This window comes from Trichechus manatus, unplaced genomic scaffold (assembly GCF_000243295.1).
Source record: "Trichechus manatus latirostris isolate Lorelei unplaced genomic scaffold, TriManLat1.0 scaffold00182, whole genome shotgun sequence".
NCBI lineage: Eukaryota > Metazoa > Chordata > Mammalia > Sirenia > Trichechidae > Trichechus > Trichechus manatus.
In genome coordinates, this window is record NW_004444118.1 from 3,057,379 (window position 1) to 3,078,881 (window position 21,503).

Here is a 21,503-nt window from a genome sequence, read left to right on the forward strand (position 1 = left end):
AAATGGGAGAGCAGAGAATGAATAGAGATGGGCTCCACAGTAGCAAGGAAAAATTAGGGAGTGAGTTAGGCATGAAAGAAAGCAGAGAAACTTTATCAGCCCAAATAAAACAGTATTTTTGAAAGCCTCTTTCACGTTTGCTCACGGACAGCCTGCTTCTGGGGACGCTTACCATTACATCATATCCCCATTTTGTTTCCTGCAGTAAGGGGAGGTAACATATCATTGCCTCATACAATCCCTTGTCCTCCTTATGTAAGAAAGGAAATCCTGACTTAAGCACACAGTCACAGAGCAAGTTAATATTCCTGTCTTAGAGTTGAACTTCCTAAAGGACGGATAAAGTGTTCATCCTTCAAGATTTATTTTTCTTGAATATTTCCAACAAAACACAACTGGACTCAGAAATTGAGGAGAGAAAGGGGGTCAGAGGGCAAGAAAGAAAAAGGAAGAATGAGTTCATCCAAATCATCTGCATCATCATGCACAGGTAAATTTTGCAACTTTCCCTTTTCCTCCATAGATCCATTTCTGAGGGAAGTGATAAACAACAGAAGAGACAGAAGTATGCAGAAAAGTAAGAAAAGAAAGAAAGAGAGACAGGAAGGACAGAGAGAGGGAGAGAGAGAAGAAAGGTTAGAAGAGTTTATGTTGCACTCAAAAACTTCCTGGACTCGAGATCAGAAGTGCTAAGTACCAGATTGCTAATCCTACTCTTTCTGTAAGTCATTGTGTCACCTTGAGCGAGTCACTTTACTTCTCTGGAACTCATTTGCCTTATTTGTAAAATGCATGTTGACAGGAGGAGAGCAACTGTTAGATGATTGTTAATGTTTTAACTGGCTCATTTACAAAGGAATGGGAAAATGAAATTCTGAACAGAGGAGAGCAGGAGAAAGACAAGAAAAGCAGAGAAGTGGAGAGAAAAAGAGAAAGAAGGGGGAAAAATAAAAGTATTTTTTAACTGGGGGACTTGGAAAGGAAAAATTGTGGATTGCTCTGAGTTCATGAATGAGAGCCTTAAAATTAGTAATGGATTACTCCATCGGTTCTAAAATTATGGTCCCCACATCAGCAGCATCAGCTTTCCCTGGGAACTTGTTGGTTCCACCTCTGCCCTACTGAATTGTTAACTCTGGAGATGGAACTCAGCAATCTGTGCTTTGACAAGCCCTCCAAGCAATTCTGATGCACATTGAAGTTTGAGAATTATCTGATACAGACAGTGTGAATGGAGGGAAACAAGTAAGGATTAATAAGAATCTCTTTATGTCTTTTGTATCTTGCTTTTGGAAGATTGCCCATGTTTGTGTCTTTCTTTCTGCAGAGGAAGGATTCTTCTCTTCCCAAGTGTTTGTATGGACTGCTGCTGGGGTCTCCATCCTACTTCTCAGTGCCTGTTTTGTTACCAGATGTGTTGGTGGGTTCTGAAGGTCAAATTCAATCTAATTCTCCCTGGCGAATACTGGGGGTAAACACTTTCTTGCTACCTGTAGGGTTTCTTCTCCCACAAAGGGTGTTCTTGTTCCTTTTTTTTCCTATTGATCTCCACTCTACTCCTCAAGTCAGAGACCCCAACTAGTGCAGAACTGTTACCAAGTTTTGGTGACCCCTGGGACATTTTTCATAAAAGACACTTTTTATCTCTTTGGTGGCCTCGAGTCCTCCCATTTGTACCTTTGCAGTATCATTAGCATGACCTTCCTAAGAGATCCTAGCTTGAAGCTCTGGACTGACTGGTCAGGATCAGAGGCATGATAATGTTTTATTTTTATTTTTTGGCTAGGAAAGATAGAGAAGGTTGGACTTGACATGAGAGTGGGTACAAACACTTTTGTTTTTCTCTGGGTCTTTGGGTCTGAAATAAAGTATCTTTGTCTTCACAAATCAGGAAAACCATGAAATGTGAATTCCCTCTTCCTTCTTGAGTAAGTGAATCCCAAAGCCTCTCCATGTAAAAGGAAAAGTGGATAGTGAGAAACCATGATAATTATTGGAGCTTTTGTTATGAATATAAAAATAAGAAAATTTATTTATTTTTTGTTAAAAAGATTAATGACCATTAACTGTGCCCCTTTCCTTACAGTGACATATCACACCTTTCAACTCTGTGATGAGGAAAATTTCCAGCCACATGAGAATATCACAGAACTCTCCTGCTACAATGATGGCTCAGGTATAATAACCCTCAAATTAGAACATGAAAATTTACATATCAACATTTTCTGGGCTTCTAGATTGCTTTTGAGATAAGTAAACTATAGTTGATCCTGCTTTTCAAAAACGAAATGTAAAAGCTTGCCTGTGCTGTAAGAGAAAGATGAGGGGTTGGTAAGAGTGCAGGATTAGATTGGAAATACAGGAAATCTTGGAGAGATTATAGTGAACTTCTGGAATAAATTTGAAGTATATGTATGAATAGTAAATCTGTAATAGTAAATCCCCAGAAATGTACTTTTTTTTTTTTTTTGGTTCATCATCTGTTTCCAAAGTGAGATGAAGGAAAAATGTATAGAGAGAGTAGAAAATTTATAAATGCCTCAGAAATATACTCCCCATGCTCTAAGATACAGTGCTGTTCCAAGTCTTGTCATGTTCCAAAATGCCACATGACACTAGGAAAGTGACTTCTTTCTCTGGGCTATAACTCTCTCACCTTTAAATTGAGAGAGATTGAGCTAGTTATTTTTAATAAGCTTTCAAAGGAAGACATTTTATAATTCTGTAAAATTAGTACATCTGTGCAACCACAGTTTAGAGATTTGGCTGAGGATGTGTGTTGGGGCAACAAAAGAGGTGGTTGTTCGGTGATCATCAGATAAAGTGTATAACTTTCTCTGTCTTCGGCAGTTAAGAACAGGTAATAGAGTTCTACACGAAGAACATAGCTGAGACAGATTGAATACAGGTAGTCCCCAGTTTATGACGGGGTTCCATTCCAACAACTCCGTCATAAGGCAGTTCTGACCTAAGTCGAATACCTCATTTTCTTTTTTTTTAGTTTTCATTATTATTGCCTTTTATTATCAGCATCTTTATAAATCCGATCTCTATTTGTCTTTGCAGTTTGGCATTAGAATGATAACATCAGCAAATTACATGCTGCAACATTGTATGTAGTACATATTACTAATGATAAGATGTACGAAGGAAAAAAAAAAGGACGGTGGTAGATGTGGTTCATCATAATACAAATACGTTGTAAGTCGGGTACTACCTGCATGTGGTTACATTTACTGGCACTAACATCTAGAAAACAATGATTATGGGATTACTGCAAAAGACAAGAAAATTGCTGTTTATGCTTGTTAATGTTAGAATTATCTCAAATCTTAGATAGTAAGATGTGGGGCAAGAACAAGGGGGTTTCTCAGTTTCTGAGTGTAAGCTGTGTGCTCTATGGGCCCGGAGGGAGCTTTCTGTTTTCTTACTCAGTTCTTCTGGGACATTCACTGAAACTTCTCTCCTTCTAGGTTCCGTCAAGAATTGTTGTCCAGTGAATTGGGAACATTTTCAATCTAGCTGCTACTTCTTTTCTACTAACACCATGACCTGGGCATTAAGTTTAAAAAACTGCTCAGCCATGGGTGCTCATCTGGTGGTTATCAACACACAGGAGGAGCAGGTAGTTGGGGTACAACCTCCTCCAGTGTCAATTTAGCATTCTTCACAGGGTCCATCCCTTCTTCCATACATGTGCACAGTGTCTGGCCCTCAATTACTGTTTGTTAAATTAATGTACTGAAATGTCTGTAAGTGTGTATATTAAGATAGCCGTATCTAGTTTATTTTCATTATTAGAAGAACTTAAGAAAAGGGAAGTTCAATGAGTTCTTTTATTATTTAGGCAGGAAGAAAAGAGGGTTGACAGTTAATTTTAGAAAGACCATTATCTTTATGAACATTGCTATTGTTAGTTGCCATCAAGTTGGTCCCATGTGCAACAGACTGAAACATTGCCAGTCCTGCACCATCTTCACAATTGTTGGTATGCTCAAGTCCATTGTTGTGATTACTGTGTATTTTGAGTGTCTTCCAACCTAGGAGGCTCATTTTCCAGCATTATATCAGAAAATATTCTGTGTAATCCATAGAGTTTTTCACTGGCTAATTTTCAGAAGAAAATAGCCAGGCCTTTCTTCTTAGCCTGCCTTTGGAAGCTCTGCTGAAACCTGTCTACCATGGGTGGATCTGCTGTATTTGAAATACTAGTGGCATAGCATTTAGCATCATAACAACACACAAGCCACCACAGGTGGTGGTTATGAACATATCAAATGAAAAAGGGCAAGCAAATATTGCCCATTTTCTTCACGGTGTAATTGGTAATGTTTTATGCCAGACATACGCAGTAGACGTTGTTATCAATAGCAGCTAACAAACTTTGAATGAGTTATTTAGAATCACCTTCTCTGTTGAAGGTTCTTTTTTGTCAATTTAAAGTCAGGAAATGATCCTCCGGGACCTTATAATTTCAGGCCCATTTATCTATCATCTCTGGCACAGGTCTTACCTTGCCTCTTTTAATAACAATTACCCTCAACATTTGTTCAGAACTGAAATAATTGAGCTCCTATTTGTTGACTGTGTATCTTCCATAGGAATTCCTTTTCTATACAAAACCTAAAAGAAAAGAATTCTACATTGGACTGACAGACCAGGTGGTTGAGGGCCAGTGGAAATGGGTGGATGGCACACCTTTCAAAGAGTCTCTGAGGTAATTACCTTCTTGCAGGAGAATTGTAACACTAACCCAAATCCTAAAGTTGGACTAATTTTGTTGTGGTGAGTTTCTGAGAACCTCCTTCTGTTCCATGGAATAATTTGAGGTTCATCCTCAGTGATATTAGATCCAGGAAGGGAAGAGCTGGTATAAAAGAAAGAAAAGAGAAGCATAAGGCCCCGCCTCTCCCATTTTCTGAAACTGTCTCAAGAATAAAGGAGAAGCAATAGATGAGAATGGGAAGGTGATCAGAACCGAAGAATAATTCACTGGAGATGCAGGAGAGACAGTGTGAACTTCAGAGTTTTATGTCTCAAAACTGTAGTGAATGAGACAAAAATAGTGATTTGAGAAAGAGCAGATTCTTATGGCATCAATGTGGGAAACCCTTGATAATGTCACTTTTCTCCTAATAACAGCCTTACATCTTTAGAGCACAGTATTTTGGAGTTTTCAACATATTTTCTCATTCATTATCTCATTTTATCTAAATTACACCTCTGTGAGATACATTAATAGAATTTAATCTTCATTTAACATTTGAGGTATCTGAAGGCCATGAGGGTTAAGTGTCTTTCCCAAGATTACACAGCTAGTAAGCAAAGTTTCTGAGATTATAGTTCAGATGCTCTGATGCTTTAGAAGAGTTACTTTACTCAAGCACTGTAACACCATTGAAGGGTGCACATAAATTAATACAAGCCATGTGTAGAATAAAGGGAATCAAGAATGATGGTAAAGAAGATAGGAGTGCAAAGGAAACAAACCCATCAGGGTATTAGTCCTTCCCATAACTTCTCACTCTGAGTCGAAAGCCATGAGTGTCCATGACAAAATAAAAGGTCAGAAAGATCCAGTTCTGCTTCACTACTCAAATGCTCTATGGCTTAGCATCTCTGAGATTCCATTTCTTCGTCAATAAAATGGTGGTTTTTATACCTACTTCACAAAATTGTTGTAGAATTAAATAACACAAATGTGATTTGCCTAGTACATATATTACCTCTTGTTGCTGGGCTCTAAAATATCCTGTGGCACTCTTTTTCAGCTTCTGGGATATAGGTGAGCCCAACAACATAGTTACAGTAGAGGACTGCGCTACCATTAGAGACTCTTCAAATCCAAGGAAAAATTGGAATGATGTACCTTGTTTCTTTAACATGTTTTGGATTTGTGAAATGCCCCAAAGAAATATCTTGAAAAATCTCTAAGAGGAAGCACAACTTGAATGTGTAAAGGAGGAGAACAAGAGCAAGAACATAGCTACAACCCCAACGTGAGAAGTGTACACTGCACTTCATAAGGACTTAATGTTTGTTACTTTGATATAAATAAAAATAGGTACTTTTGAATGTTATAAATCATGATACCTACTGAAGTACACTTTTTTATCTACACTGCTGGCACATAGTCTTCTCAGAATTTACAAAGCAATTTATTAGCAAATGCTGCGAGAGGGGAGGAATGGTTTTTTTCTTTCTTTCTTTTTTTTTTTTTTGGGTACATTTTGCTTCATTTGTACATGTTTGGAAACCCTGGTGGTGTAGTGGTTGAGTGCTATGGCTGCTAACCAAAAAGGTCGGCAGTTTGAATCCACCAGATGCTCCTTGGAAACTCTGTGGGGCAGTTCTACTCTGTCCTATAGGGTTGCTATAAGTTAGAATCGACTCTATGGCAACAGGTTTTTGTTTTTTTTTGGTACATGTTTACACTAAAAATACAGGGATATAGAGCAAATATGGGAGTCCCTTGGTGGTGGAAAATGTTAATGAACTTGGCTGCTAACCAGAAGGTTGGAGGTTTGAGTCCACCCAGAGACACCTTGAAAGAAAGGCCTGGTGATTTACTTCCTAAAAATCAGCCACTGAAGACCGTATGGAGCACAGTCAGTTCTACTCTGACACACATGGGTTCGCTATGACTTGATGACAACAAGTGGTGGCATTATAGAGCAAGTACAGAGTCCATTGGAGAAGACATTTTGCCATATGCCTTTGAGCAATCATCTAAATTCAAGCTCTGTGTCAAGTCCTCCCCTTTCCAGCTCCTGAGAAGTCTGTTTTCTATTTCTGATTTCATAATGTTTTTATCCCGTACCCAAGCATGTCTTCTGTATGTTCTCCTGTACAATGAGCAAAAACTTCTCTTTGTTCTGAAACTTATTTCTGCTCAAAAGACTGGCATGTCTGGCCAAAGGCCTTTACCACAGTTCCTTAGGGAAAGGCCAGGCTACCTTCAGCTCCACAGCAGACAATCATAGTCCATTCATCCCAGAAACTCTTACCTCTCTATTCTCTTCCATTGACTAACTGGATCGCATCTGAATATGTATCTGTTGCGCAGGTGGGACCTGAGTACAATAATCAAATTATTCTAAGACAACATTCGGCTTGACACATTTTCCTATCTCTAGTTTATTCATCTATTGCATGATATCCTATCAATACTGATAACGTTATTCAAAAATATGTGAATAATGTGTCAGCTTTTATAACCATGTTCATCATATACAGCATCGTAGAGACCCTCAAATTTAATAGGTGGGAATTAATGTATAATAAATGAATGGATAAACTGAACTGAACATATTACTTTTCTTTACAAATGTTCATTTTTCTTATGCATTTTGACAATCAGCGGTTTTGAAATTAGTATGTATTTAAAACAAAAAGCCAACTGTCATGGATTGAATTGTGTTCCCCAAAAATATCTGTCAGCTTGGCTAGGTCATGATTCCAGGTATTGTATGATTGTCTACCATTTTTGTCATCTGATGTGATTTCCCTATGTGTTGTAAATCCTATCACTATGATGTAATAAGATGGACTATCGGCAATTATATTGATGAGATGTACAAGATTAGATAGCATCTTAAGCCAATTGCTTTTGAGATATAAAAGAGAGAAGCAGAGAGACATGGGGACCTCATGCCACCAAGAAAGCAGCACCGAGAGCAGAGCACCTCCTTTGGACCCAAGGTTCCTGCGCGAGATGCTACCAAACCAAGGGCAGACTGATGACAAGGACCTTCCTCCAGAGCCGATAGAGACAAAAAGCTTTCTCCTGGAGCCGGCGCCCTGAATTCAGACATCTAGCCTACTGGACTTGAGAGAATAAACTTTTCTTTGTTGAAGCCATCCACTTGTGGTATTTCTGTTATAGCAGCGCTAGATTACTAAGACACCATTGAACCTAAAAGTAATCCAATGAACATACCTTCAACTTTCTATGTCCCTTTATTTCAACTAAAAACAGCAATGAGGAAACACTGAAAGACATGTGGAGATTTTGTTCTTCATCAGTTTTTTCCAGCACCAAAAAAACCCAAACCCATTGCTGCCGAGTTGATTCCCACTTGTAGTGACCCTATAGACATAGTAGAACTGCCCTTATAGGGTTTCCAGTAAGTCTTTACAGAAGCAGATTGCCACATCTTTCTCCCACAGAGCAGCTGGTGGTTTCCAGCTGCTGACCTTTTGGTTAGCAGCCAAAAGTTTTAACCACTGCGCCACCAGGGCTCTCCTTTTTACCTGCAGGTGGCTATAATTTTTTAAAGTTTTATTTCTGTATTTAAAAACATGTGGAAATGTTATCCTTTATTAGGCACTTATAATTTAATTTATAAAATTAATCTTTGTTTCAAAGCTTGGCAAGAAAAGAAACAATTGTGAATGATTCTGTGGTCAAAGATCGTTGGAATCTAACTTATATATTTGGAAAATTCTTGTAAGAAAAGTAGATCAACTAGCTGAAACCATCTTAAAACAATACTTTATAATTGGTGCTATATAAATACTATGCCGTTTTAGGCACCAGAAAACCCAGAAAGTTACAAAAATTAAAAGAGTAGTTAAACACCCATATTCCCAAGATTCAAAATAAGCCACTCTTAAGATTTAAATATTGCTGTATAGACCCCTAATATTTTAAAGAAAAATTACTCTACTACTTTTTATAAAGATGATACCCTTTCATTATTAAAAATTCTTACAGAGCACAATTGATAAAGATCAAAGAGAAAAAAAAATCCAAATCCCAAGATGCAGAAATAATCGTCATCAAACTTAGTTGACCGTTGTTGTTTTAGGTGCCATGGAGTTGTTTCTGCCTCATAGCAACCCCATATATAACAGAATGGAATACTACCTGATCCTGTGCCATCCTCACAGTTGTTGCTGTGTTTGAGCCCATTGTTGCAGCCACTGTGTCAATCCATCTCATTGAGGGTCTTCCTCTTTTTTGAAGACCCTCTACTTTACCAAGCATGATGTCCTTCTCCAGGAACTGGTCCCTCCTGATAACATGTCCAAAGTATGTGAAACGAAGTCCCACCATCCTTGCTAACGGGTAATATAATTCATAATGGGTAATGCTAATTCACAGGGGGAAGTTGTATAAAAATGGCATGGGGGTGGCATCTGACCTCCTCTAACTTCATGAGGGGGAAGGAGAATCAAGATGAACAGCCCAAGACTGATTCCTACAAGACAGAGGTCAGACATGCCTTCTCTCTCTGACATCTTTACTAATTCTGACACTAACCATCCCTCCCACAGCACTCTCTACTTTTCTGCTGGGCTCATGGCTACTTTTCTGCTGGCTACTTTTCTGTGTAAAGGCCACACAGAACTCACAGCCGATATTCATGATTATGGGGTTTATTAGGGAAGTAACAGGTTACAATTCAGGTTCAGGAACACTCAAGATAAAGTTCTTCCATCAGGACAGCCTCTTCCCAGCCATGCTGCAGCCACATCTCTCTCTGGCCCCTCAGCCTCTGCCCTGCTCAGGGGCAAGTGTTACAAAACTCTTTTAGCTCTGCTGATATAAGTGCCCAGAGGCAACCCGCTCCACCAGTAAACCTCAGCCCAAAGGCTCTCAGCTCTAGTGGATTGGCAAACCTCGCTCTACCAAGTACCTGGAAGTACTCTACACCTGCAGTAAGCCTACTACCTAAAGGCACTCAGCCTTCTCACCCCAGCCCACTGTGATGTCTCCTGCCGGTCTCTCCAGCCAGTCTCTCTTGCCGCAGTTTCTCTGCCACCAAATCTCGCCGTCTTCCATGTTACAGCCCTCTCTCTATCTTCAGGGTCCAGGAGCAACTCAGTGCAGGGATCCCGGGTCCAAAAGACTCACTTTCCACTCCTGGATGTCCTTCCTTGGTGGTGGTGGGATCCTGTCCTTCCTGCCTCTAGGATAGCTCATTTCAAGCCCAGTGGGATGGCAAAACTGACCAATCCCCTTGGTGGGCCACAATTATCCCATTTGCATAATCCCACCCAATTATCTGGGTGGGAGTTACAAGACCATAAAAAGTAAGGCCTCGTGAAAGTCATCCATCACACCACAAGGTGGCAGTTCCTGCCTGTCTTGTACTTTGGTTCCATAATATGGCATTACCTGATTAGGGACAATTTAGCTTGGTGACCACTTTGAGAATCTTTTGAACTTTCTGCTCTTGTTTTCTCTGCTTTTTTTTCCCCACTCACAGGGCAGGTTAATATTTCTTTCAAGTATGCCTATTTTGACTAGTTCGTTTGTTTGTCTCTGTAAGCAATTTAAAGTTGGTTAAAGTTCTTCTTGAAGTTTGGACTTCCTTATTTATACCAGCTAGTCTATATAATAATCAGGCACAGGGAAGTCCCTCTAATTTAAAAATGACAGATCTGATTATAGACATAAAGAAACAAGAAATGGAAGACTCATGGGACTGGGAAAAATTGCAGCTTTCTAGGTCCCCAACACTGAAAACATCCAGTGCACAGCAAGAAAGCAAGCAAGGAAAAAAAAAAAAAAAGTAAAAGAAGAAGGAGTAAAAAGCCCTTCCAGAAAGCTTAAGTTAAAGTAAGCTTAAAGAGACCTTAAGAAGTCCACTCTGGAATTCTTTAACAACTGCCCCTGCCAAGATAATTAAACCACTGCAATAATAAGGAAAAAAAAAAAAAACATGGATGGGGGCCTGCCTCTGTATTACCAACAACTGAGCTGACTGTGCTGTCTGCGTTTGGAATGGTGAGGGCATGGTTCCATAAATAACTAAGAACTCTGCCAACTTTATCTAAAGCTTATAACCTTCAAAATTAGTTACCAGGTAGTAGAATAAGCTGTTTCTGCCAAATATGTTTCTTGATGACTCTAATTTTTGTGAATCAATTAAAAAAAAAAAAAAAAAGACTTTTAAAACATCCTTGAATAAAGGAGCCTGGATTTCCCCTCTACCAGGATGCTTATTTAAAGTTCATGTGTAAAAACAACTATAGACTGAATACACTTAGAAGTAATTTGGCATTCCACTGATCACTTTAAGAAAATGAGTTCCCATTTTCTATTGTCTTGTCTTTCCTCTGAATAACTTGTGTTTGATGCTAAGAAACTAAATTACTTATGTTGTATAGTATTATATAAGCCTGAGTCTGGAGCTGCCCTCACAGAGGATAGATTTATATAGTTTTCCTGTATCACTTTGTGTTGAGAGCTTGCCACTTACTATGTTTAACTTTCTATCTTTCATCAAGTTGAAGGCCATGGCTAGCAGTTACTATACTTCATGAGGCTATCTTTTCTCTTCTGAGAAAAACTACTTTTAATGCCTGCACTCTTGGGAATTACTCTGAAAATTTTTGATATAAATTGATATATATTAAAAAGTGCACTAAAAAAAATGTATTGCTTATTTTAATTGATGTAACAAGAACTTAAAAAGAGACAAATTATTCTGAATTGCTTTTTTAATGATCCTCTTATAAAGTATGCAGAAAATAAGGTTATGAACATATGGTGGTATTATTGAATTAGATTACAATATTTCTTCAAAGAACTAACTCTGCTTGGTTTAATGATAAATAAGCATTTATATAAATTAAATCGTCCTAATAATCCCATGAATTGGTAAAAGTAAATTTGTTCTAGTAAAGTTTTTATGTTTTATAATATGTCACCCTAAAATCGTTTCCAAGATCTTTTTAAGTAACTGAAGCTAAATTAAATATGTGGAATATGTTTTATTAAAAGAAAAAAAATAGTAATTTTGTCCTAAATGCAAGAGACTGGTTGTACCAAGATGAAAAATAAAAAAGAAGAATTTAAATGAATATAGAGTAAATGATAGAAGGTCAGAGGAGAGTGGAATAGAAAGTTATTAAAGATTTTTTGCTTGATATAATCAAGGTTCTTACTTATTGCAACTGAAAATTTAATAGGTTAATTCATGAGAATTTTTAAAGTTTAATGTCAAATAGTATATAAAACAAAGAATCAGGTTAACAAAATTTTCCTTAATTACTAGATTAATGATTAAGTATATTCAGAATGTTGTAAATAATTCCACCTATGGACTCCTAGAAATGAATGCTGAAACCAATATAATGAGAAAAGTAGTTCTTCAAAACCAAATCGCCTTCACTTATGTTACTTACACTGGCTCTAATATTGGTAAGGAGCCCTGGTGGCACAGTGGTTAAGAGCTCAAGTACTAACCAAAAGGTCTGCAGTTGGAATCCACCAGCCACTCCTTGGAAACCCTATAAGGCAGTTCTACTCTGTCCTATAGAGTCACTATGTGTTGGAATCGACTCAACAGCAACAGGTTTGGTTGTCTGGTTTAATATTGGCAAACACTGTCAATCTTTAATTCAATACTCTAAGAAATGTTTTCACAGGTTAAGGAGCTTTGATGACCAAAAACCAAAATCCCAAAATCTGCCTGATGTTGTTTCAAGGGACCATGTATGATAGAAAACATATCAGCTAAAATATTCCCTGTAGTCTCATTGGAAAGGACTGTGTGTAGCTCTCGTAACTAATCCTTATACCACTAAATTACAGGGAGTTAAGACTTAAATGCACCTCCTCCAATTAAAGAAAACTGCTGCTCCCGTTTGGACTGTGTAGCCCCCACAAAGGACTTAAGCTGAAATTCAAACATTACAAGGATAAGAAGCAGACAACATCTGGTGTAGACAGCTCTCTCCAAGGCTCTGGACCAGGCCTGTATCCAATCCACACCCAGCACTAGTTTTTGAAATTATTGGACTTTGCTTAATACTCATTGCTTTTTCATGTCTTCTATTAATGGTTTTGCTATTATTTTCTCTCTTGCACTTACCTTATGTGTTATCACTCTACTGTTCAAATATCCGTGGAATTATTCTCTATTAGTCATTCTGATTTGAACACCTGCTTAGAATTAAAATCGTTGCTATAATCCTATGATGGTAACTAAAGGGGTTTATTTTGTAATAGCCATCATTTGCTTACTTTTTGATTGGTCCCTGTGGGTCAGTTAAGCTGCTGTGCCAGAAGCCACTGTTCTTGTTATTGAGTACTGACACAGACAAAGCATGTTCCCTGTCTTTGAGCTTGATTTCTTCCCTCTGCTTTACACTTGTCCAGAAATCTAAAGCCACGTCTGTGATTCTTTCTGCTCTGGCATTGCTGAGAAATATGAAGATGGCTTTCTGATAAGAGACCCCCTCCACTAGGTAGTAATAGTCTAGGAAAGGTTTGATGGCATCTGTGAGGCCAATGTGCATTTTATCCATTTCATCAAATATGAAGATGAAGCACACACAGGCATTCACATTGCCTCGAATCCACAGCTGTAACTGATCCTTATTCAGGGTAATGTTTGAGGTGTGTGGGAAGTGCAGGTGGCCACAAACAGGTGGACATAGTCAATGTTCAGAGCACCCTCATAAATATTCTCTGTGATGATTTTGCTGACAAAATTTTTGCTAGTGCCAGTCCATCCGTGTAGCGAGACGGTGAGAGATTTCTCAGGCTTTGGGTTGCTTATGCAGCCAAACACAGCATTTATGATGCCTTTCTTTGCAAGATGTTGTGCAAAGAGGCTCACTATGAGTCAGAATTGACTTGATGGCAATGGGGTTTTTTTGTTTTTTGTTTTTTAAATGCTCCAAATATCTGACAAGCTTGCATCGAAGCCCAACAGAAATCCCTAAGTTCTTCAGTGAAAGTTGCGCCTGGCTACACATACCTGAACAAGACAACCCTGACTTTTCCTTTTTGACATCTTTATCTGGTAACCTAAAGGAGTAGGATCTAGGGTTAGATCTACTTTGTTTTCTGAAATGATTATCCTCATATTTGTCATCATTATCATTGAAATAATCAAATATTATACTAATATAAGAAAAATTGCTGTTGAGCCAATTCCAACTCATAGTGACCCTATAGGACAGAGTAGAACTGCCCCATAGGGTTTCCAAGGAGTGGCTGGTGGATTCCAACTGCTGACTTTTTGGTTAGCAGCTAAGCTCTTAACCACTGTGCCACCAGGGCTCCTATAATATAGTTACCAAAAATATCCAAAATGATGTTGTAGTTTCTTGTTAGGTGCCATGGAGTTGGTCCTGAGTCATAGCAACCCTGTGTACAACAGAATGAAACACTGCCCGGTCCTGTGACATCCTCACAATCTTTGCTATGTTTGAGTCCATAGTTGCAGCCACTATGTCAATCCGTCTCGTTTAGCATCTTCCTCTTTTTCGCTTACCCTCTGCACTACCAAGCAAATGTCCTTCTCCAGGAATTGGTCCCTCCTGATAACATGTCCAAAGTACATGAGACGAAGTCTCGCTACTCGCCATCCTCACTTCTAAGGAGCATTGTGGATGTACTTCTTCCAAGGCAGATTTGTTTGTTCTTCTGACAGTCCACAGTATATTCAATATTCTTCACCAACGCTGTAATTCAAATACTTCTATTCTTCTTCAGTCTTTGTTCAGCTTTCATATGCATATGAGACGATGGAAAACATCATGGCTTGGGTCAGGTGCACCTTAGTCCTCAAAGTGACATCTTTGCTTTTGAACCCTAAAGAGGTCTTTTGGGGCAGATTTGCTCAAATGCAAATACATCGTTTGATTTCTTGACTGCTGCTTCCATGGGTGTTGATTGTGGATCCAAGTAAAATGAAATCCTTGACCAATTCAATCTGTTCTCTGTTTATCATGATGCTGCTTATTGGTCCTGTTGTAAGGATTTTTGTTGTCTTTATGTTGAAGTATAATCCATACTGAAGGCTGTAATCTTTGATCGTCATCAGTAAGTGCTTCAAGCCCTCTTCAATTTCAGCAATCAAGGTTGCATCATCTGCATATTGCAGGTTGTTAATGAGTCTTCCTCCAATTCTGATGCTGCGTTCTTTTTCATACAGTCCAGCTTCTTGGATTATTTGTTCAACATACAGATTGAATAAGTATGATGAAAGGATACAGCCATGATGCATACCTTTCCTGATTTTAAACTATGCAGTAATGCCTTGTTCTGTTCTAATGATTGCCTCTTGGTCCATGTACAGGTTCCACATGACCACAGTTAAGTGTTCTCAAATTCCCATTCTTTACAATGTTATTCATGATTTGTTATGATCTACGCAGTCGAATACCTTCGTATAGTCAATAAAACAAAGGTAAACATCTTTCTGGTATTCACTACTTTCAGCCAAGGTCCATCTGACATCAGCGATGATATCCCTGGTTCCATGTCCTTTTCTGAATCTTGCTTGAATTTCTAGAAGTTCCCTGTCGATGTACTGCTGCAACTGCTTTTGAATGATCTTCAGCAAAATTTTACTTGCGTGTGATATTAATGATATTGTTTGATAATTTCCACATCCTGTAGGATCACCTTTCTTTGGAATGGGCACAAATATGGATCTCTTCCAGTTGGTTGGTCAGGTAGCTATCTTCCAAATTTCTTGGCATAGATGAGTGAATGCTTCCAGCATTGCTTCTGTTTGTTGAAACATCTCAATTGATTTTCCATGAATTACTGGAGCCTTATTTTTCACTGGAGCTCTCGTGGCATAGTACTTAAGAGCTTGGCTGCTAACCAAAATCTGACAATTCAAATCCACCAGCTACTTCTTGGAAACTCTATGAGCAGTTCTACTCTGTCCTGTAGGTTCTCTATGAGTTGGAATCGACTGGAAGGTAATGAGTTTAGTTTGGGAGGGGAGGTTTGTTGTTGTTGTTTTGTTTGTGGCAATGTCTTCAGGGCAGCTTGGACTTCTTCCTTCAGTATCATTGGTTCTTGATCATATGCTACCTCCTGAAATGGTTGAACGTCGATGTATCCATGAAAAAAATGTACATAGATTCTGCTCATTTATATAACAAGATAGAGGGAACTCACACCCTGGATTAGGTCTTTGAAAAGGACAAGTGGTTTACTCAGTGTGGCCCTGCTACACTAGTTTCCCCAAGATCGCTGAAGCAGGATGCTAGTGTTATGGCATGGGGAAGGCTGGTGGAGCCCAACTGCAACTCTGGAATGCTTAAAATACTAATATGCATGCCACTAAAGTCCTAAAGAGGGTCCATGCAGAAGAAAGGATGCTTTTAAGTGTGATCGGAGGATGTTCTTTGAAATCCTTGATCAAAAGGAGGGAAAGCCGTGGAGACCAAAAAAATTGTAGGACACTTGAACAAAATAAAATGACTGATCCAGGGTCCGGTCTCATACATCATCCTCACTTCTGATTCTGGCTAACAGGCTGTTAATTTTTATACAAGTTTAACCCAATCACTTAGGAATTTTTTTTTCTCTGTGACAAAGCCTAAAGGAATGTGAACAGAATGCTCCGTAAGGGTCATTGTTGAAATGGTTGCCAAAATCAAGAAATAATTTTGCTTTAAGCCAGTTATCTTAATAATCTGCTCTCAAAAAATCTATTCTGTAATCATCTAAGCTTTAACTCACTCCTCCCTAACCAGATAGCCGATCTTTACATTTCAAAGGACTCCAAGATGAAACTGATCCTATCTACAATCAATCATTAACCACCCCCTAGCCCGGTCAGCCCATTCCTCTGCTATTACACAATGTAACCAATCCCTTTTGTAATGTTCTTAAAAAATAGTGTATCTTAAGTTCTTTGTTCTCACCGTTTAAAAAGTCTTTGCAGCTTCTTCATTTTGGAAGTGCCTGTTTCACTCTGTAAGATCAAATTGTTTTCATACCTTCAATAAATCGCCTTGCTTTTATTATAACAAAGTATAGGTTATTACTCTTGGACAAGCACCATCAGTTCTTGATCATAAGCTACCTCCTGAAATGGTTGATCGTTGGCCAAATCTTTTTGGTAGAGTGACTTTGTGTATTCCTTCCATCTTCTTTTGGTGCTTCCTGCATTGTTCAATTTTTTGCCCACAGAATCTTTCAACATTGTAACTCAAGGCTTGAATTGTTTCTTCAGTTTTTTCACCTTGAGAAATGCTGGTTCTCTAACTCTAGGTCTTTGCACATGTCATTATAATACTTTACTTACTCTTCTTGAGCCACCCTTTGAAATCTTCTGTTTAGCTCTTTTATTTCATCATTTCTTCCTTTTGCTTTCACTACTCCATGTTCAAGAGCAACTTTCAGAGTTTCTTCTGACATCCTTTTTGGTCTTTTTTTTTCTTTTCTGTCTTTTTAATGACCTCTTACTTTCTTCATGTGTGATGTCCTTGATGTCATCCCACAATTTATCTGGTCTTCAGTCATTAGTGTTCAGTGCAGCAAATCTATTATTGAGATGGTCTCTAAATTCAAGTGGGATATATTCAAGGTCGTACTTTGGCTCTTGTGGACTTGTTTTAATTTTCTTTAGCATCAACTTGAACTTGCATATGAGCAATTGATGGTCGTCAGACCCTGGCTTTGTTCTGACTGATGATATTGAGCTTCTCCATCATCTCTTTCTACAGATGTAGTTCATTTGATTCTTGTGTATTCCATCTGGCAAGTTCCATGTGTATAGCTGCCATTTATGTTGGTGAAAAAAGGTATTTCCAATGAATAAGACATTGGTCCAAAATTCTATCGTGTGATCTCCCACTTTATTTCTATCACCAAGGCCATATTTTCCAACTAGCGATCCTTACTTTTTGTTTTCAACTTTCACATTCCAATCACCAATAATTATCAATGCATCTTGATTGCACGTTTGATCAATTTCAGACTGCAGAAGTTGGTAAAAATCTTCAATTTCTTCATCTTTGGCATTAGTGGTTGGTGTGTAAATTTGAGTAATAGTTGACTATTACTTGAATTTAACAAATGAAAAAAGATTTAAATGAAATCAAAGAATTTCTTAACTTTAGTCTTATACATTACCACAAAAAATATTTCCAAAAAATCTTTCCAAAGTAAAGAAAAATTGTGATCATATAAAATACTCTTCTTGCCCTTTCATTTCCTCCTCTTTCTAATTCTTTCTTTTTCTTAGCAATGCCGTTTTAAAGCCATTCATTATGTGGGGCAAAGCAAAGCAAGGCAGCTGATGTCTGTATGTGTGTTTATGAAGTGAGAGAACATGGTTACTCTTCAGGGTGTTAGATCCTAAGCACAGTGAGGTGAGGGTCTGTGTAAAGGAAACAGCATAGGGGAGAGGGTGTTGGAGATCCAGTGGAGTGAGGAGGTTGTCCTGGTAGAAGGGAAGACAGTCCTGAAGTGTCAAAGCCTAAGTGAATTGAGGTAGGTGTCCACATATGGGGTAACCCAGCATGAGGTGTTGAGCCTGTTATGGGTTGAGTCGTGTACTACAAAAAGATACGTTGAAGTCTTAACCCCTGGTATCTGTAAATAGACCTTATTGGAAACTAAGGTTTAATTTGTAAATATAGGATCTTTGAAGATGTAATTAATTAACATGAGGTCATGCTGGAATAGGGTGAACTAATCCAATACGACTGGTATCCTTATACGAGGAGGAGAAATGACACAGAATCAAACAGATACAGAGGGAAAATGGTCATGTGACAAGAGAGAAGAAGTTTGGGGTTATACTCCACAAACCAAGGAACACCTGTAACTAAGAGAAGCTGGGAGAGACAAGAAAGGATCTTCCCCTGGAGACTTAAGTGAGAACATAGCCCTGCCTACACCCTGAATCAGGACTTCCAGCCGCCAGAACTGTGAGACAATAAATTTCTGTCATTTTAAACCACGCTGTTTGTGGTACTTTTTATGGCAGCCCTAGAAAACTAATATACAGCTCAAGCAGGAGGGCCTCAGAAGAGGGAAGCCTGGCTCAGGGTGTCCAAGCAGACTGAGGAGATTGTCCGCACTGGTCAGGCAACACAGCGGGTGAGGCAGCGCCCAAGAAAATCTGCTTACAGGTCTTCCAGGAAAATTTTATTGTTTTCTCCAGAAAATGTTTGCACATTTGGTCGAATTTATTTTTGGTTATCTTATAGCCTTATTGCTATTTAAAGTATAATATTTTATTTTAAAGTTACATTTTTATATTTTGTGGGTATTACATAAGAATATTGTTGATCTTTTTATGTTAATAATTTATCCAGAAACATTGCTTCTTAAGACTTTGTAGATTCCATTGCACTTTCTATGAAGATAATTATGTTGTCGATATACTGTGTTCACGAGTACAGTAGCCATCAGCTGCACATTGCTATTGAGCACTAGTCCTAATTGGGGTATGCTATAAATGTAAGGAAACCTGGTGGCACAGTGGTTAAGAGCTCGGCTGCTAACCAAAAGGTTGGCAGTTCGAATCCACCAGCCACTTCTTGGAAACCCTATGGGGCAGGTCTACTCTGTCCTATAGGGTTGCTATGAGTCGGAATCAACTCCATGGCAATGGCTATTTTTTTTTTCAGTTAAGTGTAAAATACACACCAGATTTTTGAGGACTTAGTGTGAAAAAAAGAATGTAAAATATCTCATTAATAATTTTATATTGACACATGTTAAAACAATAATATTCTGGATATATTGATTTAAATAAAATATTAGAATTAAATTCACCTATTTCTTTTTATTTTTTTACATGTAGTTATTAGAAAATTTACAATAACGTGGCTAGCATTTGTGGCTCACATTGTATTTGCACTGGGCAATACTGATCTAGAAATAATGATGGTCTTGTTTTTTATTTTCCAATCCTTTTTGTCATATTGAGCTAGTTAGGATCACCAATATGTTGTTGCATACAAGCTGCTGTTAGTGAGCATGCTTGTCTTGTTCTTGACTTTAAAGAAAATGCTTCTAATTTTTTTTTGCCATTAAATATACTTGTTGCTATATGTTTTTGCGTAAACACCCTGTAGAAATTTTTTTTTAGTCTTTATTTGTTAAATGTTTTACACTAAATAGGTTTGATTTTATTAGTTGATGCTTTTGTATCTCTTTTAAAATGCTAATATGATGAATTACATTAATAGATTTACATACTACGGACATACACATACATAGTTTTAAAAAATCAATTTATTCTACCAGGGTTAGAATTAAAGATAGCTATTTTCTGTCCCGCTTCTGACTCCCATTTTCCCAGAGGCAGCCATGTTCAACTCTTTAAAAATATTTATTCTTCTGTTTATTTCCATGTTTCTAAATAGTATCTTAGTACTATAATTCTTTGATTTTTTTCAATTTTAGATAATTTTTTATTAACTCTGTACACCACTCCTCACTTATTGATATAGTTATGCTCCAAAGACCAGATGTTTACGTGAAAATCAGCATATGCGAAACTTCAGCGACCAAAGGCTTCTCGGGCTCCAGAAGTCACTTCAGAGGCAACCAGCTGTGGCTGCTCTGTCCCCTGCAGCCCCAGTGCTCTTTCGCTAGTGCCATTTCAAACCACAGGCAGAGATGATTTGGTCAGGATTTGCAGCCAGGAGGGGACCCTTCGTACCCCATTCACGCAGAGTTCTTGCTCTCCACAAAACGCCCACCCACCGGGGACCGCTGCCATTGGTCCCAGCACCCCCAAACGTACATACAAAGCTAAGATCTCGGTGTCTGTGGGAAGTGACTGCCCTCTACTGTCTGCGCCCTCTGCCACCTTCTCACAGACTCGAAACCTTTAGCCGCAGCTCCACCACTAGCCTGCAGTCTGCAGAGCACGCATGCAGGTTAATGGCCCAAAGCCCCAATCTCCTACTTTCTGTTTTTTTTCCTCTTTTAACTTTATCAACATCCAAAACTGGGTAGAGGTGAGAGGGAAGGGATCCAGGACTTGAGACTCAGAAGAGAGGCACTTTCTCATCCAGAACACATGGGTGTTCACCTGGTTAAAGTGATTTAAGTAAATTTTTTACTATTGTCGTAAATGCGAACTATTGCATAACGACACAGTTGGTAAGTGAGGAGTAGATGTACTAAGGAAATCTCTCACGCTGTTGTGATCACACACTATAGCCATCCCTCTGATATTAGTGTATAATAATTTACTGTTAAATCAATATTCAACATTTACCTTATTATGAATGTATGTTATTCACAGTGATCATGCACTATGTTATGATTACTTATACTTTCTTAAACATATTTTTCTTTTCATGTACTTAATAATGACATCATTTTCCACATTTATCCAGTTTTCCATGTACTGATTGATAATTCTTCCCCTAACCAAAAGGTTGGCAGTTCTAATCCACTAGCTGCTCCTGGGAAACCCTATGGGGCGATTCTACTCTGTCCCATTGGGTCTGTATGAATCTGAATTGACTCCACTGCAACAGGTTTGTTTCTTGTTTAATTCTTCTTTAAAATTATACAATACCCTATCAGTACATTAAAATGCATTCTGTCAGTCCCATTTTTTCATGGGGTGGGGGGTATTATTCTTAGAACTCTCTGTTCTTCTTTTCCAATTTGAATTAGAATTGCTCTCATAGTTTGTTTCACAGCAATTATTTTGTTGATTTTTATTACATAAAAAATATTTTGTTATTTTAAGAGTTTCAAATTATGATGGACCAATATAATGAAAATCATTCACTTATAAGGAATGAAGTATAAAATA

The 21,503-nt window shown here is 38.2% G+C and overlaps 1 protein-coding gene and 1 pseudogene across 6 annotated transcripts; one reads left to right on the forward strand and one right to left on the reverse strand.

Annotated features, from left to right (window-relative positions):
- The first annotated feature begins 246 nt into the window (after nucleotides 1-246).
- On the forward strand, nucleotides 247-6,084 carry CLEC4E (C-type lectin domain family 4 member E). Of its 6 annotated transcripts, none has more exons than XM_023741517.1 (6): nucleotides 247-490; nucleotides 1,076-1,420; nucleotides 2,087-2,176; nucleotides 3,474-3,625; nucleotides 4,602-4,717; nucleotides 5,772-6,084. In XM_023741517.1, the coding sequence occupies exons 2-6, from the start codon at nucleotides 1,270-1,272 to the stop codon at nucleotides 5,932-5,934; spliced, it is 672 nt and encodes a 223-aa protein (XP_023597285.1). In that variant the 5' UTR covers nucleotides 247-490; nucleotides 1,076-1,269; the 3' UTR covers nucleotides 5,935-6,084. The 6 variants fall into 6 exon arrangements, with proteins under 6 accessions (XP_023597285.1, XP_023597286.1, XP_023597284.1 ...); XM_023741518.1 differs by having other exon boundaries at nucleotides 1,079-1,420; XM_004387272.2 differs by having other exon boundaries at nucleotides 248-490; nucleotides 1,328-1,420.
- A 3,409-nt stretch (nucleotides 6,085-9,493) lies between these two features.
- On the reverse strand, nucleotides 9,494-13,580 carry LOC111822608 (torsin-1A-like; annotated as a pseudogene).
- Between the last annotated feature and the right edge of the window lie 7,923 nt (nucleotides 13,581-21,503).